At 40.8% G+C, this 26,951-nt stretch overlaps 1 protein-coding gene across 18 annotated transcripts in view; it reads right to left on the minus strand.

Annotated features, from left to right (window-relative positions):
* Positions 1-26,951, minus strand: part of DTNB (dystrobrevin beta) — a 299,924-nt gene that overhangs the window by 181,237 nt on the left and 91,736 nt on the right. For all 18 annotated transcript variants that reach the window (XR_004054289.1, XR_004054290.1, XM_010383016.2 and 15 more), the window contains exons 7-8: positions 19,349-19,454; positions 15,457-15,623 (exon numbers count right to left, since the gene is read on the minus strand). Coding sequence is in view for 16 of the 18 variants with exons in the window: in XM_010383016.2 (XP_010381318.1) it covers positions 15,457-15,623; positions 19,349-19,454 (273 nt within the window). In the remaining 2 variants the exon portion in view is untranslated. The remainder of the gene's footprint in view (positions 1-15,456; positions 15,624-19,348; positions 19,455-26,951) is intronic.

Here is a 26,951-nt window from a genome sequence, read left to right on the forward strand (position 1 = left end):
AGCACCTCACTGTGTTTTTGATTTGTGTTTCCCTAATGATTATGTTAAGCATCTTTTCATGTTCATATCAACCACTGGTATATCTTCTTTGGAGAAACATCTATTCAGATTCATTCCCCATTTTATCCCCCAAGTTACTTTTTTTTTTTTTTTTTTTTTGAGATGGAGTCTCACTCTGTCACCCACGCTGCAGTGCAGTGGCACAATCTCAGCTCACTCAGCACAACCTCCACCTCCCAGGCTCAAGTGATACTCCTGCAGCCTCCAGAGTAGCTGGGATTACAGACACCCACCATCATACCTGGCTAATTTTTGTATTTTGTGTAGAGATGGGGTTTCACCATGTTGGCCAGGCTGGTCTCAAACTCCTGGAGTCAAGTAATCCATCCGCCTCAGCCTCCCAAAGTGCTGGGATTACAGGCATGAGCCACCATGCCCGGCCTAATTTACATATTTTATTGTGGTAAAAACATACAACATAAAACTTACCACCTTAACTTTTTTTTTTTTTTTTTTTTGAGACGGAGTCTCGCTCTGTCGCCCAGGCTGGAGGGCTGGAGTGCAGTGGCCGGAACTCAGCTCACTGCAAGCTCCGCCTCCCGGGTTCACGCCATTCTCCTGCCTCAGCCACCCGAGTGGCTGGGACTATAGGCACCAGCCACCTCGCCCGGCTAGCTTTTTGTATTTTTTAGTAGAGATGGGGGTTTCACCGTGTTAGCCAGGATGGTCTCGATCTCCTGACCTCGTGATCCGCCCGTCTCGGCCTCCCAAAGTGCTGGGATTACAGGCTTGAGCCACCGCGCCCGGCCAACCATTTTTAAGTGTATAGCACAATAGGCCGGGCACAGTGGCTCAAGCCTGTAATCCCAGCACTTTGGGAGGCCGAGACGGGCGGATCACAAGGTCAGGAGATCGAGACCATCCTGGCTAATACGGTGAAACCCCGTCTCTACTAAAAAATACAAAAAACTAGCCGGGCGACGAGGCGGGCGCCTGTGGTCCCAGCTACTCGGGAGGCTGAGACAGGAGAATGGCGTGAACCCGGGAGGCGGAGCTTGCAGTGAGCTGAGATCCGGCCACTGCACTCCAGCCTGGGCGGCAGAGCAAGACTCCGTCTCAAAAAAAAAAAAAAAAAAAAAGTGTATAGCACAATAGTAGTGTTAAGTATGTTCACGTTGCCAAAACTTTTTCATTGTGCATATCTGAAACTCTATACTGATGAAACAATAATTTCCCATTTTCTCCTCCCAACTGATAATTACCATTCTATTTTTCCCTTTACCCATTTTAAAATTGGGTTAGTTGGGGTTTTTTTGTTTTTGTTGTTGCTGAGTTTTAAGAGTTCTTTATAATTCTGGATACAAGTCCCTTATCAGATATATGATTTGTAAATATTTTCTATTCAGTGGGTTATCTTTTTACTTTCCTGATGGTACCCTTTGAAGCACCAAAGTCTTTAATTTTGTTGAAGTCCAATTTGTCTATTTTTCTTTTGTTGCTTGAGCTTTTGGTGCTATATTTAAGAAAGCACTAACTCAAGATCATAAAGACTCACATCTAATCTCTTCTCCTAAGAGTTTTATAGTTGTAGCTCTTACATTAAGGGTTCTAGAATCCATTTTGAATTCATGGTTTACAAGGTATAAGGCATGGATCCAAATTCATTCTTTTGTCTGTGGATATCCAGTTGTTGTCTCAGCACCATATTTTGAAAAGACTATTCTTTCCTCCATTGGATGGTCATCACCCTCATTGAAAAATCGACAACAAATACAAGGGTTTATTTCTGGAGTCTCAATTCTGTCCTCATGCCAGTATCACAGTCTTGATTACTATTCCTTTGAAGTCTTACAATCAGGAAGTGTGAGTCTTCCAAATTTGGTATTCTTTTTGAAGACTGCTTTGACCATTCTGGGTCTCTTGTATTTCTATATGAATTTTAGGATCCGTTTACAGGGTTATGCAGACAAGCAGTTGAGATTTTCATAGAGACTGCACTGAATCTGTAGATGAATTGGGGAGTATTGTCATTTTAAATGTTAAGTCTTCTAACCCATGAACACAGCATGTCTATTTCCTCAAGTCTTAATTTCTTCTTCTTCTCTTTTTTTTTTTTTGAGATGGAGTCTCTCTCTGTCACCCAGGCTGGAGTGCAGTGGTGCAATCTTGGCTCACTGCAACCTCCACCTTCCAAGTTCAAGCAATTCTCCTGCCTCAGCCTCCCAAGTAGCTGGGACTACAGGCATGCACCACCACACCCAGCTAATTTTTTTTCTTTTTTTTTTTTTTTTTTTTTTTTTTTGTATTTTTACTAGAGATGGGGTTTCACCATGTTGGCCTGGCTGGCTTCAAACTCCTGACCTTAAGTGATCCACCCACCTGAGCCTCCCAAAGTGCTGGGATCACAGGCATGAGTTGCTGCACTCGGCCTGTTTCTTTCAGTCATGTTTTGCACATTTTAGTGCCAAGTTTAGTACTTCTTTGATTAAATGTAATCCTATTTTTGTTCTTTTTGATGCTACTATGAATGACTGTTTTCTTAATTTCATTTTCAGATTGTTCATTGTTAATACAGAGAAATATAACTAATTTTTGCATTTTTTGTAGTAGGTTGGTACAAAAGTAATTGAGGCTTTTGCCATTAAAAGTAACAGGGGGCCGGGCGCGGTGGCTCAAGCCTGTAATCCCAGCACTTTGGGAGGCCGAGGCGGGCAGATCACGAGGTCAGGAGATCGAGACCATCCTGGCTAACATGGTGAAACCCCGTCTCTACTAAAAAAATACAAAAAACTAGCCGGGCGAGGTGGCGGGCGCCTGTAGTCCCAGCTACTCAGGAGGCTGAGGCAGGAGAATGGCGTAAACCTGGGAGGCAGAGTTTGCAGTGAGCTGAGATCTGGCCACTGCACTCCAGCCTGGGTGACAGAGCGAGACTCCTTCTCAAAAAAAAAAAAAAAAAAGTAACAGGGAACCCACAATTACTTTTGCACAAATCTAGTATTTTTGTATTGATTTTATATCTTATAAACTTGGTAAATTTATTATCTATAATGGTTTTTTGTGTGTATTAGTTAGGATTTTCTATATACAAGATCATGCCATCTGTGAAGAGAGGTAGTTTTACTTCTTCTTTTTCAATATGGAGGCATTTTGCTTGCTTTCCTGCCTAAGTGCCCTGGCTAGGACCTTCAGTATAATGCTGAATAAAAGTGGCAGGAGTGGACATCCTTGTCTTTTTCCTGGTTTTAGGGGGAAAGCTTTCAGTCTTTCACTATTAAGTATGATGCTAACTGTGGGTTTTTCTTTCTTTTAAGAGACAGGGTCTCACTCTGTCACCCAGGCTGGAGTGCAGTGATGCAACCATAACTTACTGCAGCCTCAATCTCCCAGGCTCAAGTGATCCTCCCGCCTCAGCCTCCGGAGTAGGTAGGACTACAAGTGTATACCACCAAGCCCAGCTAATTTTTTTTCATTATTATTATTTTGGTAGAGATAGGGTCTCACTATGTTGCTCAGGCTGGTCTCTAATTCCTGGCTTCAAGTGATTCTCCACCCTGAGTCTCTTGAAGGGATTAAAGGTGTGAGCCACTCTGACTAGTCACTGTGGGTTTTTCATAGATGTCCTTTTTCAGGTTGAGAAAGTTCTCTTCTATTCACAGTTTATTGCATTTTTTTTAACCGTGAAAGAGTGTTGGGTTTTGTCAAATTCCTTTTTCATATTTATTGAGATGATCTTATTTTTCGTTCTTTAGTCTGTTAGCATGGTATATATTATATTGATTTCTGCACGCAAACCAACTTTTGCATTTCAGGGGTAATTCTCACTTGCTCATGTTGTATAATCTTTTGTATGTTCTTCCAAATTTGGTTTGCTAATATTACTTAAAAAAAAAAAAAAACTAAGAGATTCAAGACGTAATAGTCTAGAAGTAGCAAATTGGAAAGCAGGTAGAAAAATAATCAGGATGACTAGTGTCGGCAGAATTCTGTTTACCTTCAGCGAACCCTGTCCTTGTATGATCTCTTCCCCTTTGAGTGTGGGTGGAACCTATAAATATGATAAGCTATCATTCCTTTGATTACATTAAGTTATAAGGCAAAAGGGAGATTACAATGGGTGGGCCTGGTCTAATCACATGAGCCCCTTAAAAGTATTTCTCTGGCTGGCTGCAGGAAAGGAAATCAGAGAGATGCATTCTAGTTGGCCTAGAAGAAAGCAAATGTTCGTGTTGCAAACTGCCTATGAGACTCACATGAAAAGAAACTGCAGGCCGCCTCTGGGAGCTGAGACTCATCCTCAGCTGGCTGCCAGCAGGAAAATGGGGACCTCAGCACCACAGCTGCAACTAAATAAATTCTGCCAACAGGGAGCTAGCAGGAGGCCCTCTAAGCCCTAGGTGATAACTACAGCCTCAGCTGACACTTTGATTTCAGCTCAGTGACACCAGGCAGAGAGCCTGGACTTCTGACTCACAAAAACGGAGACAATAAATTTCCACTATTTTAAGCAGCTAAATTTGTAGTAACTTTTTATGCAAAAACACAAAGTTAAAACAGTGAGCACAAGTCCTGGTTTGTCCAAGATAATCACAGTTTATGCATGCTGTCCCTGCATAATTAATAGTGCCCCCTTTTACTCTCAAGTGGGTCTGGTTTAGATGATGTTACATGGTCACCCTAATAAAAATGTCAACCCCTAAATATGCATGGGATGTGAGAGAATAAACCACCACCTGAAAGGGTTGCAGGGAAGTGGAGTTCTTCCAGGACAGCCAAATTTCAATGGAGACGGTGGGGTGAAAGAAATGTGTGGCGAAGCAGCTGAAAGTGAGGGCAGCTTGCTGGCCAAGGACCAGCAGTGCTAAAGGGAGCTGAGCTGCGGAGGACTGATTATGAGAAAGCTGGGCTGGGGCAGGACGCACAGACCATGATAAAATGCTGATGTCACCCAAGAGAGGAGGCCAAACAGCTTAAACGAGGACACTGACTGATAAAAGCAGAGGCAGGGGCCATGGCAGACCCAGCCTCAGCAGTTTCTTTGAGAAGAGTTGGCCATTGGGTTAAAGGACTTGATTTTGTATATTTTGCTTTTAATTTCTTCATGTGTATGTCTAGATAGCTTTTGCTTGCCACAAATGGGGATATTGTCTTATAAGTTAAAAAAAATTTCTGTCTGGTTTTGTACTTTGCACAAAGTAATTGTTTAATTATGACACGTGGCTATTTAAAACTGGACAGGAGCATGCTCAGTAACCACGCCTTTTTCCCATGAATACACATTATCTTTCATAATCCAAGAGGTGTGAAGAGAGGGACACTAGTCATATGGAAACTGAACATTGCTTCTGACCAAGGTAAGTAAACAATCTCAATTGATCCAGGTCTGTCACAAGAAAATTTGCTCTGAATCCCTAAATGGCTTACTTTTGCTATCACTAATGCCCAAACAACTATGCTGCACATTCATAAGCTGTCCATTAACATTTTTTTAAGTAAAGCAATATTATTTAACAGAGATTGTTAAAGAAATCCAAAATACTTGCTCATTTATAGAAGATTTTGAAGAACACGGTAAGTAACTTTGTTCAGAGGTGGACTCTGCCATCTGCTGGGAAAAAAGGTGAAATTTCCATACCATCCACCAGTCAGTTACATAACTACCCTCCATGAAGGCCCTCTACTAACTGTATCTGTGGTACAAGCGTATTTTGTATAAATGGCCATACAGAGAGAGAGAGACTTCCTGCCAGGGAGTAACTAGATGGGAATCAGTCAGATCTATCTTGGTAAAGTGAAGACCAAGGAAGCAGAGATCCGAATGGAAGGCAGAGAAGAAGGCATGTTTGCTATGAGCCTTCCTTGCATATCAAGAAAGGTTGAAGGCCGGGCATGGTGGCTCATGCCTGTAATTCCAGCAATTTGGGAGGCCAAGGCGGGTGGATCATGAGGTCAAAAGATTGAGACCATCCTGGCCAACATGGTGAAACCTCGTCTCTACTAAAAACACAAAAATTAGCTGGCGTGGTGGTGCGCACCTGTAGTCCCAGCTACTTGGTAGGCTGAGGGGATCATGAGGTCAAGAGATCAAGACCATCCTGACAAATGTGGTGAAACCCCGTCTCTACTAAAAACACAAAAATTAGCTGGCGTAGTGGTACGCGTCTGTAGTCCCAGCTATTTGGGAGGCTGAGGCAGGAGAATTGCTTGAACCTGGGAGGTGGAGGTTGCAGTGAGCCGAGATCACGCCACTGCATTCCAGCCTGGTGACACAGCAAGACTCCGTCTCAAAAAAAAAGAAAGGTTGAAGAGTTTCAGTTGGGAAAAATGAAAAAGGTCTGGAGATGGATGCGGGTGATGGCTGCACAACAATGTGAATGTCCTTAATGCCACTGAACTGTACTCTTAAAAATGGCTAAGATGGTAAATTTTATATTACATATATTTTACCACACAATTAATAGGAGCTTGGGAGGGAGGGAAGGAAGTAGGCAGGCATGAAGGGAGTTTGGTTTAAAGTGAATCAGAAAAGCACGTATGCCCAGATCAAGGAAAAGGAAGGTTAAGGTAAAGATCATTTAATAGTGATTTAAAAAAAAAACACACACACAATTATGTATCCAAAATACTTTACTTAAAAAAACTAACCTATTTAAATATGGTAATAAAAATCCTAGTAAATATTATAGTTAGTTGTTTTAATAAAGTCTTACTTTAAAAAGTATAATTTAGTAGGAAAACATGATAATCACTATAGCTAAATTAACCATTTATGTGGGAACCCTTGTTCTGATTACAAGGCTTTATCCCATGTGGGACAGACTGTAATTTCCAAACAGATACTGGGCAGAAGATCACTGCAACAATTTCTCCATCACACAGGCTCCTTTGCACTGTGACCTTCCCACGACCATCACCAGCACCATGAGAGGAGTCCAGTTCTCCTCCCCTTCACTCTGGGCTGGCCTCAGTGACTCCTCACATAATGCAGAACACAGTAGAAGTGAGGCTGCACACCTCCCACAGCCAGGGGTGAAAGGCCTGTGCTTTGGCCCTGCTCTCCTGGACAACTGCTGTCTGGATGCCTCCTATAGGGATGCTATCTCTTAAGACACAGCGGCCAAGGGGTGAGGAGCACAAGCCACATTAAGATACCACACATAGGTGGCCCCAGTGTCCGCTCTGGCAGATCCCAGCCTTCCCCATCCCAGGGCAGTCAGACATGGGAGGGAAGAACCCTCCGGTCACTCAAGCCACATCCCCCAACCCTAGTATTTCAATCACCCCAGCAAAGGCCCCGGATGGCATGGAGCAGAGAAAAGCCAACCCTCCACCCATCCAAATCTGCAGGTGTCATCAAATGATCGGTGTTTAGTGTCACTAACTTTTGGGGTGGCTTATTATGCAGCAAGAGTCACTGGAACACCACCGTACTGATGGCAAGGTTACTCAAATATTTGTCAAGTGTCTCAAAGAAGAAGACTGATATAACCTTGCATGTTTGAATACAAACATTAATATTTAGTTACTGTCCACTTTCTTATGTCCAGGTAGAGGGACTCTCTGACCCTCACTCACTCCTCCCCTAATCAGACTGGTTGGTTTTAGAGAAGGAACTGAACATGCCTAGATCAACCCCTTCCTTTCCCTTTTTTCTTGGGATCTGCACACTCCACAGAAAGCATACATTCTCCTCTCCACCAGATCCACAAATGTTCAGGATCTGCTCCCTGCTGGAAATGCCAGCAGTTGGGTGGGAGTATATTTCATTTGGGGGCTACTGGCAAGTCCACTGTTTCCCCACAATTAAAACCACTTTCTCAAACAGACTACCACTTGCCTAATTCCTGGCTGTCATCTTGTGGGGAGGAAAAGTGAAGTGGAATTAATAAGTCTTCTAAAATTCCAATAGGAACTATTAGAAATGGTGGGCACAGTGGCTCATGCCTGTAATCCCAGCACTTTGGGAGGCTGAGGTGGGCGGATCACCTGAGGTCAGGAGTTCGAGACCAGCCTGGCCAACATGGTGAAACCCTGTCTCTAGTAAAAATACAAAAATCAGCCAGGCGTGGTGGCAGGCGCCTGTAATCCCAGCTACTCAGGAGGCTGAGGCAGCAGAATCGCTTGAAGCTGGGAGGTGGAGGTCACAGTGATCCGAAATCATGCCACTGCACTCCAGCCTGGGTGACAGAGCAAGACTCCGCCTCAAAAAAAAAAAAAAGAAAGAAAGAAATGGTGTTGGAGGGCTGGTCTCCATGGCTCATGCCTGTAATCCCAGCACTCTGGAAGGAGGAGGTGGGCAGATGGTTTGAGCTCAGCTCAGGAGTTTGAGACCAGTCTGGGCAAAATGGCGAAACCCTGTCTCTACAAAAATTATCTGGGAATGGTGGCACATGACTGTAGTCCCAGCTACTCAGGAGGCTGAGGTGGGAGGACTGCTTGAGCCCAGGAGGTCAAGGCTGTAGTGATCCATGATCATGCCACTGCACTCCAGATGGGCAACAGAGGTGGTCTCCTGTCTCAAAAAACAACAACAACAACAACAACAACAAAAAAAAAAAAAAAAAAAAAAAAAAAAAAAAAAAAACAGAAGAAAAACTGGGTCAGAAATAGATATTCATTTATTCATTAGGAGACTTATCTATCCTAGCTGTCTCCATCTTTCTTAAACTTACTTTCCCTCTTAAAACAACTTTAACTGGGTTTTTGTCCCCACCACTCCACAGAAACTGTTCTCCAGACAATCTCCACATTGTTAGACAAAGGGTCAGTTCTTACTCATTACCTGACTGTCAGCAGCATTTGACACAGCTGATTACTTCCTCCTCCTCCAAACACATTCTTCACTTGTTTTCCAGAACACACACTCTCTTGGCTTTCATCCCACCTCACTGGAGGCAGGATCTTCCTCTTCTCCCAGATGTCCTCATATTGAAGAGCTTCAGGGGTCAGTTCTTACTCCTTTTCCTTCTCTATCTTCACTCATTCTCTTCGTGGTATAAGTGGTATCATCCAGTCTCACGGCTATTTTAAATATAGGCCAATGATGCCGAGATTTGTACTTCTATCTCAGATTTCTCTCTTAAACTCTAGACTCACCATATACAATGACTTCAACAACTCCATACGGACGGATATCTAATAAAACTTAAGTTCAACATGTCCAGAACAAAGGGTGAATCAAGGTTCATCCTTGATCCTAACATCTAAACGCTCTCCATTCATAGCCTTCCCCATCTCAGTCTATGGCAATTCCATCCTTCTATGCTAAGGACTTTTCCTTGACTCCTCCACTCTCACAAGCCACATCCAACCCATTAGGCTGATTTATACAACGTATCGTAATTCAATCCTTTTTTACAAACTCTACTACTACTGTCCTACCATATCTTGTTTTAATTATCATTAGAATTTCTCCTAAATGGTCTCTCTGCTCCTCTCTTTCTTTTCTACTGTCTACTCTTTACATGGCATCTAGAGTGATCATTTAAAAATATAAATCATATCATATTATTCTTCTATTCAAAACCCTATAAAGACTCCTCGTTTCACTCGGAGTAAAAGTCCTTACAATGGTCAACAGGCCCACATTAATGTTTTCACCTTGTCTCCTACAATCCTCCTCTGTTCATTGCATTCTGGCCATGCTGGCTTCTTTCCCTGGACTGACAGGTATACCCCTACCCTGGGGCCCGAACACTGAACACTACCTCTGCTCTTCCCCAGATCTCTGCTGGTAAACATCTAAGTGTGCTCAAATCTCATTTTCTCAGCAAAGCCTATATGACTTCCATATTCAACCTCCAATCTCCCCAGCCCTATGTTCCTGATTCCACTTGCTAATCTGCTCATGTTAGAGTCCCATTAGGTTGGCAGAAGGGCTCTGCTCCACCCATGCAGGTGCCCAGCCTCCTCCATCTGAGGACTTCTGCCTCAGCCAGTTCCTTTGGAGACCATTCCATTTGGTCAATGTATATCGGCAGTGGAGGGTAAAGATAGAGGCACACCTGCTTCAAACTGCCTTGGCTAAGAAGTGATATATATATAATATACAACATATAATATACAACATGCCCTCCTTGTGGCCAGATAGGACTATATGACTAGTTCTCTCCAGTGGAATTTAAGCAAAGGAAACCGTGGATATTAGCGAAACTTCAATCACCAAGTACCTCTTTGTTCCCTTTTCTTATACACAGAGCACACTTGCCTCCTCCCACCATGCCACACACGTCCAGGCAGAACACGTGCAGTCCAATTCAGTCGGTGCATCCAGGATCTCTGGATATGGCACAGTCTTCTTCAAAAAGATCATGTGGAACTCCTTAAGATGCAATCTGTGAACTAAAAAGGCAAAACTATCTGCACCAGGTTAGGCACGGCGGCTCACGCCTGGAATCCCAGCACTTTGGGACACTGAGGTAGGTGGATCACGAGGTCAGGAGATCGAGACCATCCTAGCTAACACAGTGAAGCCCCGTCTCTACTAAAAATACAAAAAAATTAGCTGGGCGAGGTGGCGGGCACCTGTAGTCCCAGCTACTCGGGAGGCTGAGGCAGAAGAATGGCGTGAACCCGGGAGGTGGAGCTTGCAGTGAGCCGAGATCACGCCACTGCACTCCGGCCTGGGTGACAGAGCGAGACTCCGTCGCCAAAAAAAAAAAAAATATATATTATATATATTATATATTATATATTATATTATATATATTATATATATATTATATATATTATATATATTATATATATTATATATATTATATATATTATATATATTATATATATTATATATATTATATATATTATATATATCTGCACCTTCCCTTCCTGCTCCCAATATACAATGGTGGAGCCAGAGCAGGAGCTTCTTCCTTACCCAATATCCTTCTTGGCCAGGTGGGCTCTGGCATACCGTCCAGAGGGGCTGCACAACCTTCACAACCCATCAACCTACCCTGCCAGACCAAGTTCTCAGAGGTTTTTTTTTTTTTTCGTTGTTTTTGTTTTTTTTTTTAATAGCAGTTTTATAGCTCAAATAGTTAAGGGCTTGTTCAGTTCAGTCTCATAATTTCTTTGCCAATGTAATTCCCTCAGAAACTTAGTAGGCCTTTGATCTATTTGTTTCCAGTTGATTCCATGTGCCAGTAACCACACACAAAAAGTTCTTTCCTAAGACTAATGTATTTCTTTGCCGCCTGCTTTCAACTAACAGAAGCCACCTGGAGGCCATATGAAAAAGGTCAGTTGCTTCTGGCTTTGGCTGTATGACAGAATCACTTGGGGAACTTTATTTTTTCTTTTTCTTTTTTTTTTTTTTTGAGATGGAGTTTCACTCTTTTTGCCCAGGCTGGAGTGTAATGGCGTGATCTCGGCTCACTGCAACGTCAATCTCTGCCTCCCGGGTTCAAGCGATTCTCCTGCCTCAGCCTCCAAGTAGCTGGGATTACAGGCACCCACCATCACACCCAGCTAATTTTTTGTATTTTTAGTAGAGACAGGGTTTTACCATGTTGGCCAGGCTGGTCTTGAACTCCTGACCTCAGGTATCTGCCCGCCTTAGCCTCCCAAAGTGCTGGGATTACAGGAGTGAGCCACCGTACCTGGCCCATTTGGTGAACTTTTAAAAACTGTCTATGTACAGGGTTTCATGTACCTCAGACTGATACATCAGAATCTCTGCAGGCAGAACCAAGGGGACTCTGATAAGCAGCCAAGAACAAGAGCCCATACCCTTAATCTGATCTTTGCTACAGGACTGAGTCACCTTTTTCAACTGAGAAGGTCTACTAGGACTTTGTTGCTTAAAGCCTTTCTCAACTCTTATGCTTTCTCTCTAGGGTCTGGAAGCAGTCTGTTTTTCCTTTCACTGCCCCAAGAGTCAGAGCTTTCTCTGTTCCCTTTCATTTATTGCTTGCGCACTAGCCAATTCTTTCTGAACTCATCTCTATCCTATGTCGCCTTACCATTAACAGTCTCACATTCTGATCTTTTCCAACACTTGACCTACAGCCCGATGGGTGTGAGGTGTGCCTTCCAAATGATCACAGATGACACATTTACCAAACTGGTTACCACTATATAACATGGGTTTCTGACTTTCCCTCTCCATTGTCAGTTTCCTCATCAAGTGTGCCACATGACTGTTAAGACAATGCCATACATTTTAAGATTTTAACAGAAATCTACTTCTAGTACTAAAACTTCAGTGACTTAACACAAAGTTCTTATCATGCCCCTATCACAGTCAAGTGGGTTGCTGGATATTCTTCTCCACCCATCATTCAAAGACCCAGGTTCCTTTCGCTTAATGGTTTCACGCTCCGCTGGGTCGTAATGACATTCTCTACACCTAGATAGCAGAGAGGGTAGAGAAGGCACCCTGTTATTTATTAACTGTCTTCTTCTGGAAGGACACCTATCATTCTGTTTGCATTCTACTGGCAAGAACTATTCACCTGGTTCCACTTAGCTACATGAAGGCTGAAAAGTGTAGTCTAGACATGTGCCAACAAGAATAGGAAAAGAGTAACGCTAACAAGCTCCAGCAGTCTCTTTCACACTCATTAAAACTTAAGCTCCACAGGGCAGGAGTCTGTCTAGTTTGTTCATAGATGTATCCCAAATACCTCTTACAGGACCTAGCACACAGTAGGTGCTTAAAAAATAAATTTTGAGTGAAATAATGAACAGACAGGATGAATCTCAGATATGGTACCATATGGCATTTTCTTTGTAACAAAGGCAAACAAAACAGACCAAGGACTAAAATAATGAATTATACTGCATAGTTACTGAGATAAAACATTCAACAGAAATTTTTGCAAAAATCAAAATAAACGTCCTGGTACTACTTAAAACTCACATATCACATCTACAATGAAAATTCATATACTAGCTGGTTAAACACACACTTAAACTCACGTGTGAGCATATAGAAACTTTTTTCAAAATATTAGTATAAACACAGCTGACAATCGCAAAGAAATTACTGTTAAATTGGTAGCACATCTTTTTGTTAGCTGGAAACCTCTTTGCTCAGCCTCAAAATTCAACCACATCTTCCTCAAAGAGCAAGAGCTCTGCACGTACAGAATCTTAACTTTGAAAAGAAGTTACATCCAGACACCTACACATACTGCTAAAAGACCTTACCAGTATGCATCTACCATATGCAAGGCATACATCCATCAAAATTCAGAACTGACACGTTTATCATACTAGCTTCAAAATTATGCGGGATAACAATACTTGAAACTTTTTTAAAAATTAAGTCACTTTAACAAAAATAAAAGAATTTATAAAACAAAAAAACTGAAATAATAACAACACATGGAAATAAGATCTGGTTCACAAGAGTGCTGTGAGGGTCAAACAGAAATGTAAGAATTCATTTGTGATTTGTAGACTTTTCTGTATGTATCTTATAACCCAATGAAAAAATTCAAGAGTAGATGAAAACATGCAAATCATAAAGCAGTATCAGTCACTTGTCTCTAAATAAATACAAAATCCCCATTTTTAAAAGGGTTATAGGTTAGTCAAATGAGGAAGTTCAAACCAGGGGGAATAAGAAGTTCCCCATTCTCCTAGCCCCAACATCCAGAATGAGAATTTTCAGTAGAAATATATCAGCAAACTCAGTCATCACGAAAGGTTAAACAGCAAAAACTATCCCAGTGTAAAGAGTTAGACTCTACACACACACACACGAAGTGGAAAAAATATTAACAACATAGCCGGGCGCGGTGGCTCAAGCCTGTAATCCCAGCACTTTGGGAGGCCGAGACGGGTGGATCACGAGGTCAGGAGATCGAGACCATCCTGGCTAACATGGTGAAACCCCGTTTCTACTAAAAAATACAAAAAAACTAGCCGGGCGAGGCAGCGGGCGCCTGTAGTCCCAGCTACGCTGGAGGCTGAGGCAGAATAGCGTGAACCCGGGAGGCGGAGCTTGCAATGAGCTGAGATCCGGCCACTGCACTCCAGCCTGGGCGACAGAGCAAGACTCTGTCTCAAAAAAAAAAATTTGAAAATCTGTAAATTTTCTTTATTCAATGAAAAAGAAAAGAAACTACTGTGTTTTTTTCCTTTTTTTTTTTTTTTTTTAGGATTTTAGAAGTGGCTCTTCAACACAACCACCACCAAAAAAATGGAATTCACAACACAACAAGACCCAGGATAGGATATTCAGTTTAACAAAATGTTATCGTTAAGTATAACAGAAACCTATCCAGTAAAAAAAAGGGGGGGGGATCTTTAACAGATTTCAGGATGAAGGAACAAGAGTTAAGTGTACATGTGGGTTGAAGTTTGTTTTGTTTTTTTCTTTAATTCCTGATGTGAGTTTATTTGCTTTTTCTTGGTTGAGTTTTAAGACAACGAAAGGGAAAATAAAAACTGGTTATTAAAGCTTTCTAATACTTGAAGGCCAACAGGATAACCAGGCTAAAGAACCTAGATCCTGAATTATACATCTGACCTTACATGTTTTTCTACCGTTTAGCAAACCAACCAACAAACAAAAACTAGGGGAAAGATTTTAAAACAAAGTCTGCAGCAACTTTTTGGAAGGAAAATATGGCATTTTTAAAACTCTGGAAATAAACTGAGAGAAAGGAAGGAAAATAATTGATGATAACCATGTTACATAATTTATAAGAACCACAGAAAAATCAGATGTTGACTTCCACCAAGATATTATTATTTTAAAAACTACTTTTGAAGGTAAAGACACCAATGTGGCAATGGCCGTAAAATACAATGTTTTTTCCAACTTTACAGGTATAAATACTTAACTCTTTTCTGCAACTTTCCTTGCAACATTTAAACCCTGTAAATGTGAGGAAATTTTGCTTGCAAAAAGAATTTTAAGATTTTTTTTTTTTTTTTTGAGAAGGAGTCTCGCTCAGTCATCCAGGCTGGAGTGCAGTGGCACAATCTCTGCTCACTACAAGCTCTGCCTCTCAGGTTCACGCCATTCTCCTGCCTCAGCCTCCCAAGTAGCCACCACACCCGGCTAATTTTTTTTTGTATTTTTAGTAGAGACAGGGTTTCACCATGTTAGCCAGGATGGTCTTGATCTCCTGACCTCGTGATCCGCCTGCCTCAGTCTCCCAGCGTGCTGGGATTACAGGCGTAAGCCACCGCGTCTGGACTGTACAATTTTGAAATAAGAAGAAACCCACTTTTCACTTTGGAAAGACAGCACTGCAACATTCCATTTTACTGAATAAAAGAGACCATTTCAAACGTACTGTCTTTGTTTCCTGGAATTTTTAAAAATTCTGCTTTTAAAATCAAGTGAGGAAGCACATTTTTGCAACCCTGACATAAATGTTAGTGTTAAGATTTTACTACACCACATCCTTATTTGGTAGGCATCCATGAGGAAACTGGCCCAGGGGCTGTTACTGATAAAACAGGTTAACATTCAGGGACACAGATGAAACACAAAGCAGTTACCCAAGATGAATGCTCTTTCATCTGGTGCTGATTGCTGTGAGGGCCACCGGCATGGCCACGCCAAAAGCAATTCTGGCAGAGCTGATAGTTGTGGCACTGCTGGCATCGGTAGCGGAAACCCATCATACTCTCACACCGGCAGTAGGAGCACTCCACGGGATGGAAGACTTGCGGACAGGAGAGAAAAGGGGAAGAAAAAGGACAGGAGAGAAGAGATGGAATAAAAGAAGAAAGAATAAATTTTCATTTGGAGAACAAAGTCAATACAGAGGAATACCAAATCTAATATAAAAACAAAGGTAAAAACAAAATTAGAGCTGGATGCGATGGCTCGCCCTTGTAATCTCAGCACTATGGGATGCTGAGGTGGTCGGATCACTTGAGACCAGGAGTTCGAGACCAGCCTGGACAACGTGGCAAAACCCTGTCTCTACTAAAATTACAAAAAAATTAGCTGGACATGACAGCACATGCCTGTAATCCCAGTTACTCAGGAGGCTGAGGCACGAGAATCATTTGAACCCAAGAAGCAGAGGTTGCAGTGAGTGGAGATCACGCCACTGCATTCTAGCCTGGGTGACAGAGCAGGACTCTCTCAAAAACAAAACAAAACACAATTACAACTAAAGAATCTAAATTGTCTGCTAGTCTAACTAGCCATTTACTAGAAAAAAAAAAAGAAAAGATTTAATACATCAGAAAAAAAATTTAACACAGACTACTGATTCTAATCTAATCATTCCAGTGTACTATCAAGGGCAATACACAACTGTATGTTACAGATCACTATTTATACTTTTAAATGTTGGTAGCATAATTGTTTTCTCTGACAATTCAACTCTGAACACAAGAAAAGGAAGTTAATAGAAAAGAGGGATAGGCCAGCCGTGGTGGCTCACGCCTGTAATCCCAGCACTCTGGGAGGCCGAGGCGGGAGGATCACCTGAGGTCAGGAGTTTGACACCAGCCTGACCAACATGGAGACACCCCATCTCTACTAAAAATATAAAATTAGCCGAACATGGTGGTGCGTGCCTGTAATCCCAGGTACTCGGGAGGCTGAGGCCAGAGAATTGCTTAAATCTGGGAGGCGGAGGTTGCAGTGAGCCAAGATCGCACCATTGCACTCCAACCTGGGCAACAAGTGAAACTCCGTCTCAAAAACAAAAAAAAAAAGAAAATGAAAAGAGGGATAGAATACTCACATCTTCACTGAACAACTCTTTCTAGCATTATATATATAAGACCACAATCTTATTTCAATTATAGGGACTTCTAGACTTGCTTCCAAAAATATATATTAACTAGTGAATCAAGACTCAAAAAACATTGAGTATGAGGTAAGAAAAACTATATGAGCAAGATTATATAACATTATCACTAGGGACTAAAAGAAAACTAAACTCAGTAATGAGAAATCCAAAGGATATTACTTCTTCTAAGAAATTCAGTTTTTTGCCATCAAAGTGTTTCTAAGGAATGCTGGAAATGCTAATTAAGAGCATGTGTTCCAAAGTAACTATACAGCCTAGTATAGTTCCTCCAGAGAACAGGTCTCCCTCAATCTCAGCAAACGTCAATGAGGTCAACATCTGTGCAGCCAATATTTATAATTCTAAGTAATTTAGGTTAATATTAAAAGATATATGTATGTTAGTATTAAATTATCAAATACATTCTGATAATTTGGGTTGAACATATATGTCTATGTGATTCTCCTGTGTTCTCTTCCAAACCAGTCAAGAGCCAATCCTTAGTCAGTGGAATGGGTGACAGGTGGAAAAGCAGAGAACCAGAATGATGAAAAAATTAACAAGTGTGTTGGGTCAATTATAAATAAGAAAGAGAAGGACTGCTCAGGTTCTGGTAAAAGTATTATTTTGGTAAAGTGCATCACTTAGTAGTTACCTTCTTATATACTGTACACTTGGATTAGTAAATCAATGTATAAAGTGCAACTTTTGCTTGAGTGAATATTTTTCCTTATGCATAGTAATGTCAATATAATGTCAATATAATTCATGATGAACTTCATAAAGCCCAAACCAAAATAACCATAAATACTATAATTTTATAATTTGTTTCTCACCATTAAAACTGACATACAGAAAAATATTAGTGTGATAGGTAACCTTTTATTTCTAGATATTTTAATTATTTTATAAAATTTCTGTCTCTGATAAAAACACTACAAACCATATACACTAAGAATGTAATCAATAAATTATATACTTCATCAAAGTCACAATAAAATGTTCCTATGCATATGGATAATAATGTATCTTGACAAGTGAGGCTCTTTCTACTTGGTATAGCAAATACAAAATGATTTTCTGAAAATCAATTGGACAAAAAACTACTAAAACAAGGCTATAAAAGCATTGCTCTCCAAAATTTAAATCTATCCAAGAATCCTGTTTTAAAAATTATGCTGTTTTAATCTAGAGAGATTCTGGTCCTTTAAGAAACGAATCCTTAATCTGAGGTACTTGTGAACTAAAGCCGTAGCTGGGTAAAAGGCTGAGAAAAATTTATTTTAAAGTATGGATATGAGAGCAAGAAAGTAAAAACAGTATGGACGTTTATTAAAAGCGGACTCTTGGCTCTTCCTTGTTCTGAGGAATGAAGAAAGGCAAGAGCCTGGAGAGAGGGAAGGTTACTAGAAAAGCGACGGCCTTCCCTTTAACAAACTCCAACAACCTAAAGGAGGAGATAAACTGATGGCAAAAGCAGGAAAAATTAAGAAGTCACTAAGAGATAAGTACCATTTTAACTGAAAGCAAAACAAAGATTTATGTCAAATTACTGGGAGGGACACCAAGAATAGTTTCAAGGCAAAATGGTAAAGGAAAAAAATGGGGAAAAAAAGGGAATCCACTGTTAAATTATATCTTGGCTATTTTTCTTTAAATTATTCCAAAATAATTATAGTTTTAGCAGTTGGTATAGCATATACACAGTTTTTTAGAGCTATGAGTTTGATAAATCAAAGAGGAAACAGGAAGTAATGGCTAAAAAGCAGCTGGGCTCAAATAGAAAACAGTCATCTGGAATCTTAGGCAGGGATAGCCTATACTTCAAGTTGTATGACCTGATATGACTACTTCTTGGTATCCTTTCTTGTTTTTTCTTTTTTGAGATAGAGTCTCACTCTGTTGCCCAGGCTGGAGTGCAGTGGCGCGATCTTAACTCATTGCAACCTCAACCTCCGAAGTTCAAGCGATTCTCCTGCCTCAGCCTCCCCTCAAGTAGCTGCAATTACAGGCACCCACAACCACACCCAGCTAATTTCTGTATTTTTAGTAGAAACAGGGTTTCGCCATGTTGGCCAGGCTGGCTGGAACTCCTGATCTCAAGTGATCTACCCGCTTCGGCCTCCCAAAGTGCTGGTATTACAGGTGTGAGCCACCATGCCCAGCCTACTTCTTGGTATCCTTTTTAAAGTAATAAGTCTCTTTGAGACCAACCTGGCCAGCATGGTGAACCACTGTCTCTACTAAAAAGATAAAAATTAGCCAGGCATGGTGGCCAGTGCCTGTAATCCTAGCTACTCAGGAGGCTGAGGTGAGAGAATCGCTTGAACCTGGGAGGCAGAGGTTGCAGGGAGGCAGAGGTTGAAGTGAGCCAGGATTGCACCACAGCACTCCAGCCTGGGCAACAGAGTGAGACTCTGTCTCAAAAAAAAAAAAAAAAAAAAAAAAAAAGGTAGTAAGTATCCTCCCTTTTTTGAAAGAAATATTCTTCTGAAAGCCAAAACCACAAAATCAAATGACAGAGTGACAGCAAATGTCAACTGTAATTTTCAATGATATTAATAGCTAAGGACATTGCAAATAATCAGTTCCTATACTTTCTACAGCATGACGAATTGAACAATAAAAGTTCTGCTTACCATTCTCAACATGGGCAAGCCTGTGCATGAGAGGTAGCCAGACAAGGCACTGGGGAGGAGGGTCAGCCATCATCGTGTCTAAAAACATATTTAGCATTATCTTTCTCTGTAAAAAGAAGAAAAACAAATATACTTGAAATTTTTAAACAATTTCCAAACTCCAAGTTTAAGTTAATTTAGGATTTTTCCCATCCAAGCTTTAGTGAATTATATGGTTAAATTTCACAGCAAAATAAAATATTTTACATTTCTATAGACACTATTACATGCTGTACTTTACACTACTACTATTAGTATATTCAAATGTATTCCCACATACATTATTTTATTTTAGTCAACTATATAAGGTAAACTAGGTTAGACATTACTATCTTGACTTTACAGATAGGAAAATAAAGCATTTAAAGGTTTTGTAGTGGCCTGGCCCAAATCAGATACAAATCCAAGACTGTCCTTCAAGTTACTATTTCTGCTATCCAGTGGGGGAAAGAAGACACCCCACACCCCAGTATAAAGCAACATCAACAAGAGCAGGGACGGTGGCTGGTTGTCTACCACATTTCTAGCTCTCCTAACAGTGCCTGGCATGTATTTGATAAGTAACTATTGAAAAAAATAGTAGTAATTTGAAGGGCAAACACCTAGACATCATTTAACAACTTCCTCATTTACAGAAGAGAAAAGAGAAGCTTAGTTTAAATAATTTGATAAAATCACAGAGGTAGTTATGATAAGGATGAGATTGGAACCTACATGTCCAAATGTCCATCACAATGCTCCTGTTATACCATCTCCCTAGCTAGACTGCATTTGTTTATCTTTATTTCTCTTTTTAACAAATATATAGTAAGCTTCCACTGTATATGAAACACTGAAATAATATGTCCCACGTAGACACCAAATTAGAAAGCAGTCTAGAAAGATAAGATAGAAATAGAGTTATATAATATAGAGAGAACAAATTCTCCACAATATTTCAAATTAATGGATTTTCTTTTCATTTTCTCCAGCCCACATGTTACCTTTCCAGCTCCAAAGAAAAAGGAAAAAGGAGCTGAAAGTCCAGGGTCACACAACTCAACAAGAGAGTTCCATGACTGTAACCCAGACACGAAAACCTCGCTTCAAATTGTTCCAAAAGAAGAGCTCAGACAACAGGACACACACTCAGCAGGTGCATGGCCGTTGGCTGCCTCCTCCAGGTCCTGGTCCCACCACTCAGAGGCAGGATGGGGTCTGGGGTGAAGCCAAAAGCGTACCCAGAATTTCACCTTGCTCTCTCCCAAGTAACTGTGTTCCCAGCCCCACAACTTTCTTAATATGAAGAACAGGATATAAAACACATGGGCATTTCCCCTTACAACGTTTAAAGGGGGGAAGGTAGAAAAGATAAAATTAGTTAGGGCTGACCTAAAGATATTGCCGGCTGATTACTATATAACTCTGATTTTTACCACTAAAAATGTATATTTAACACAAACCAGAAGCAAGGAGTGAAGATACTGTGGTGCTTAGCCTGAAGGACGGAGGCTCCCAGGGCTGCCATTGGACCCACCACCGGACCCTCCCAACAAGAGTTCCTGTCTTGGCCAGGCACAGTGGCTCACGTCTGTAATCCCAGCACTTTGGGAGGCTGAGGTGGGCAGATCACAAGGTCAAGAGATCGAGACCGTCCTGGCCAACATGGTGAAACCTCATCTCTACTAAAAATACAAAAATTAGCTGGGCATGGTGGCAGGCGCCTGTAATCCCAGCTACTTGGGAGGCTGAGGCAGGAGAATCGCTTGAACCCGGGAGGCGGACGTTGCAGTGAGCCAAGATCGCGCCACTGCACTCCACCCTGACCAAAAAGAGCGAAACTCCATCTCAAAAAAAAACAAAACAAAAAAAAAGACTTCCTGTCTCACAAGGCTCGAGACTAGACAGACTTATTCCTCTGCATCTTTCTGGTGACTGGGAGAATCTTGATTCCAGTATATGTAAACTGGAGGTCATTCTTATTGAGAATAATCTTTAAAATAAGAAACTGGTAAATGGGGAATAGAAAAGGGAGGTAGAGTGGAAGGCACAACAGGAAAGAAGCTGTGCAATAAAAATCTAGAAAAGACGAAGAAAGCCAAGGGACAGTCTCATCTCCAGACAGCCTGCAGGCCAGCAGGAAGTAGTTAAGTAATTTGACAGTTCCTCAATTTAACTTCTAATATGGAACTACTCTGGGGGCAGGAGGAGCTGAGAGCTATGCAAAAGGGCTGACAGAATGATTGGCGGTATGGAGCTGCCATTCAAAGGGCCGCTACACATCACTGGGCACTGATGGTGAAGCGTGAGAAGTGCCTACTCAAATAGGCTAAAGAAAGGTTATCCTGTTTTCCATCTCAGGATCCAAGAATACTCTTGTTTGAGACCTTGGTGGAATATGGGAGGAACCAGAGAATGACATTAAAAACCATAAAGCCACCTAACATTTGAATGGAGGAACAGATATGGAAAATGCCTCTATGGACATGCAAATAACCAACAGACCAAGATAAAGTCAAAAGTGTCTATTTAAAATTACTGAGATTGGCCAGGTGTGGCAGCTCACACCTGTAATCATAGCACTTTGGTAGGCCAAGGCAGGCAGATAGTTCAAGACCAGCCTGGCAAAAATAGTGAAACCCCATCTCTACTAAAAATACAAAAATTAGCTGGGTGTGGTGGTGGGTGTCCTGTAATCCCAGCTACTTGGGAGGCTAAGACAGGATTGTTGCTTGAACCCAGGAGGCAAAGTTTGCAGTGAGCCAAGATATCACCACTGTACTCCAGCCTGGGTGACACAGTGAGATTCCATCTCCAAAATATATATAATATTATATATATTATATATATATAATATATATATGTATATACACACACAAACATATAATACAATTATTGAGATAGAAGAAGATGCAAGAAAACTTTTAGCTAGTAAAAAGTGGCAAACAAAATTAAATGTATCATATCCTTTGTCATAAATTTAATTTTTTTTTTTTTTTTTTTTTTTTTTTTTTTTTTTTTGAGACAGAATCTTGCTCCGTCACCCAGGCTGGAGTGCAGTGGCGCGATCTTGGCTCACAAAGTTTAATATTTCTATAGCTTACATGTGTTAAAAATTACCTTTTTATAATACTACTTTCTCTAAAAAGTTTTGATTTGCCTACCACGGAGTTTTTTTTTGTTTGTTTGTTTTTTCTTGAGATGGAGTCTCACTCTGTCACCAGGCTGAAGGGCAGTGCAGTGGCCCAATCTTGGCTCACTGCAACCTCCGACTCCTTGGGTCAAGCAATTCTCATGCCTCAGCCTCCCAAGAAGCTGGGTTTACAGGCACGTGCCACCACACCCAGCTAATTTTTGTATTTTTAGTAAGACGGGGTTTCACCATGTTGGCCAGGATGGTCTCGATCTCCTGACCTCATGATCTGCCTGCCTCCGCCTCCCAAAGTGCTAGGATTACAGGCGTGAACCACTGCACCCGGCCATGGAGTTTTTCACAAATCTTCAAGATGACAAGGTAGAATCAGATTTTGGTATCTCAGAAGACTCTCATAAATAAACTCAGGATCAATCTCCAAAAGTTGTCCTAAAGTCACATCATATCTGACATTTTCCAAAAACACGAGGAATGAACCTAGCAGAGCCATGTCCAAGCACTCCGTCATCCACCAACCAAGTAATCCGGAGAAAATCACTGAACATCTCTGAGTTTCAGTTTTCTCATCTTTCAAGTGCTAAAATAGCAGCAGTTCTCAGTGTGATCAGGGGACCCCTGGAAGTTATGTAAACATTTTCATGGAGTTTTGGAGTATTTCATAACAATACTACGACACTATTGGTCTTTTTCAATCTCATTCTCTCAAAAGTATACAGTGAGGTTTTCCAGAGACAATGTGACAAAGCCACAATTATCTGAAAAGGCTATTAAAAGGCTCTCCCTTTCCCAACTATATAGCTGTCTGGGGCCAAATTTTCTTCCAAATTTTAACCAAAACAGCATATCACAACAGATTGAATGGATAAGCAAATATGGGAATCCATGTGTCTTCTATTGAGGCAAATATTAAAGATATGCAAAAATATAAAACCATGGCACTCTTCTCATTAAATTTTTGTTTTGAGATAGTTATTTTTCATAAAAATGTTATTTATATTAACATATAATAGGTTCATCATTGTTATTTTTAAGTGACTTAATTTTATTTCTTAACTTTTTTTTTCTTTTTTTTAAGACAGACTCTTGCTGTTGCCCACCTGGAGTGCAGTGGCTAGATTCTGGCTCACTGCAACCTCTACCTTCCAGGTTCAAGCAATTCTCCTGCCTCAGCTCCCAAGTACCTGGGACTACAGGTGTGCGCCACCACGCCCGGCTAATTTTTGTATTTTTAGTACAGACGGGTTTTCACCATGTTGGCCAGGCCGGTCTTGAACTCGTGACCTCAAGTGATCCACCCACCTTGGCCTCCCAAAGTGCTGGGATTACAGGCGTGAGCCACCATGCCCAGTCTCAATTTTAACTTCTAATATGGAAATATTGACAGATTTAACCCACATAAATAAAAGCTCTTTGGGGTCCTCAATAATTTTTACAGTATAATGAGGTCCTGAGACCAAAAATTTTGAGATCTGTTAGGAGAGGTCTCCCATCTCTAAAATTCCAGGACTCAATAAATAATTTTATGAAAGGTAGGTTGGCTCTTTTTGTCCCTTATCTTTTTATTTTGTTTTTGCTCTTGAACACATTCTTTGCATTTCTCCTTATTTTTAAGAGCTTAATATTAATACAAACTATAATAAAATGTAAATCATGCATTCCCATAATTCTCATTTTTCTGTTTCTCTCCAGATGTATATATACTTCTACATACTTGTGAACAGAAGAGATATAAATATATCATCTATTTTTCCACTTAACCTATTAAACATTTTGTTTTGTATAAATTCTTCATTTCTAATCCTTTTAACAGCTGCCTGATCCACTGAGCGAAACTACCATGATTTATTTATGCCTCCCTCTATAAAACACAGACTGCTTTTATCATTGGATGCAGTCTCATATTTTTTTCTTAGAAACAAGTGTTTCTGTTTGCTGCTCTCTGTTACTCTAATCTAGACTGACAACTATTACCCTATATGCCATTCTCACTTCCCTTCCTCCACCCTTGACTACCTCTTCTCATTTTTAAAAGGGGAGAGGAGTAACCCCTTAAAAATGAAAAATCCAGTATCAATAAAATAACATGAGAAAGTGAAATAATTTAGCAATAGATCATCATTGCTACAGTCTCCAACTTCATCATTTCCAACAAAAACTCCTATTATGTGCAACATATAAATATTTACCCATTGCCTTATCATTTAAACAATGGATGACATTTAGTTAACTGTCTTGAAAGGGACACTGCTAAAGTTTTCAGGTTAAAACATTTTTATGCAAACTTCTGAGTATAGTTATAGAGATATTTTATCTGACAAAGGCAAACACACATTAATCAGAGTTACAGCTGTGGTAACTGAAAGGGGCAGCCTTTCAATTATTCTCACACTGAATTTCCCCAAATCACAGATTTATTCTGGACTCTGAAAAGAAGAGTAACTTATAATGACAAAACAATATAATGTTACTGTGCTTTTTGTTAGAGATATTTTTATTTGTTATGGATAAAGGAAAGATTAGAAAAACTTCAAATATTCTGAAATATTGTATTTCTCTCATTGCAAAGATTATTTCCTTTGAGAAAATCATGGAATAATATTGATGAAAACAAGGAGGAGGCAAGTACATTATGAAGTTTAAGCTTTCAATTAGAATTCAAACCAAAATTACTAATTTTCTCACGTCACACTTAATTTAAAATCCTTCAATTAAGGTCAGGTGGCCGGGTGCAGTGGCTCACACCTATAATGCCAACACTTTGGGAGGCTGAGGCGGGTGGATCACCTGAGGTCAGGAGTTCGAAACCAGCCTGGCCAACATGGCGAAACCCCCGTCTCTACTAAAAATACAAAAATTAGCCAGGTGCAGTGGTAGGTGCCTGTAATCCCAGCTACTCAGGAGGCTGAGGCAGGAGAATTGCTTGAACTCAGGAGGTGGAGGTTGCAGTGAGTTGAGATCGCACTACTACACCCAGCCCGGGTGACAGAGCGTGACTCTGTCTCAAAAAAAATGTTTAAAAAATCATTCAATTAATCCAGGAAATAATAAGCATCCATCGTTTTCCAGACACTGTCAGTCACTGGGGATGGAAAGCTGAAGGACAGCAAGGTCCCTCCCTTCAGGGCATAACTGAGCTGTAGGTAACATGTCGTGGGAGTAGAGAAGAGGACACAATCCTAGGGTGAAAGATTAAAAACATCAAAGAAGAAGGCACATTTTCACTGGGATGTGGAATCTGAAGCCTTTTTTGGAGGAGAGACAGAAAGTCAGGGGTTACTGGCATTTCAGTGAGAACGAAGAATATAAACAAAAAGTTTGACTACTTTGACTCACTCAAAACAGGTCACTCAAAACCAGAGAAATGCAAATCAAAACTACACTGATAACATTTCTCACCCATTAGATTGGCAAAAATTCAAAAGTTAGGAACATGTGCCATTGGCAAGACTATGGAGAGACAGATGCTTTCCCACAATGCTGAGGGGGATGTAAACAGTGCAACCCCATGGCCCTGTGGTGACAGCTAAAAAGATCCCATGGTATGCTAAGGGTAGGAACAGGCGAGGGATGGGGTAGAGCGGGAGCAGTCAGGAATGGAGGTGAAAAGACAGGTGGTGGTTGGATTGGTGAGAGCCATGACGTCATGCTAAGAACCCTATCCAGCAGGTCATGAGGAGTGAGTCAAGTTTTTTATGAAAAATAAGGACATCAACAGAGCTGTATTGCAAAATGATGATTTAAAGTGAAATTTGCTTATGATTGAAAGGAATAATAAAAGCAACATCTGAGAAAGCACACTCCTCTTCCTGAGGCTGCCACTGAGCCACTGAATAAAGTGACGAGGAGACCAGGGTCCTTTGTTTTTTGGGTGATGAATTTTTCTGCTTTATTTGAATACTAGTGAGTCATACATAAGGCAGTAAGGCAGAGGAGACATCGCAAGTCCAGAATGGGACTGCACACTGGACTGTGCCACCAATGAACATCAAGAAGGGCCTGGACCAACAGCCCCACACCCCACAGGCCGGGGAACTTCTTTCAGCTCATGAATCATCAGTGGGGAAGTCGGGGGTGCTTTCCTAGGGCATGTGGACAGCAAGTACTGCTAACAAAAATCCTTTTCTAAAAAGAAAACAATCTTGAAGCCACTTGTCATTTCTATGTAAGGATTCATTTAGTAAGACACTCTCTCCTTCACAGGCCCAACTGGAACAAAACCTCACTTCTAGGTCTCTACAATTTTGTTCAATCTAATTATGCTAGTGAGACAGGCCTCATTACTATAGAGACCTGATCATAATAAAACCCATTCTACACCCTGTATTTCATCCCATCTAAGATGCACTTATAAGATCACTTGTAAGATACACCATTATTTTCTTTTTCTACCCTTAAGAAAGAAAAGCACTCAGCCAATTAAACTAACTCAAT

Source organism: Rhinopithecus roxellana, chromosome 17 (genome assembly GCF_007565055.1).
Source record: "Rhinopithecus roxellana isolate Shanxi Qingling chromosome 17, ASM756505v1, whole genome shotgun sequence".
NCBI classification, from domain to species: domain Eukaryota; kingdom Metazoa; phylum Chordata; class Mammalia; order Primates; family Cercopithecidae; genus Rhinopithecus; species Rhinopithecus roxellana.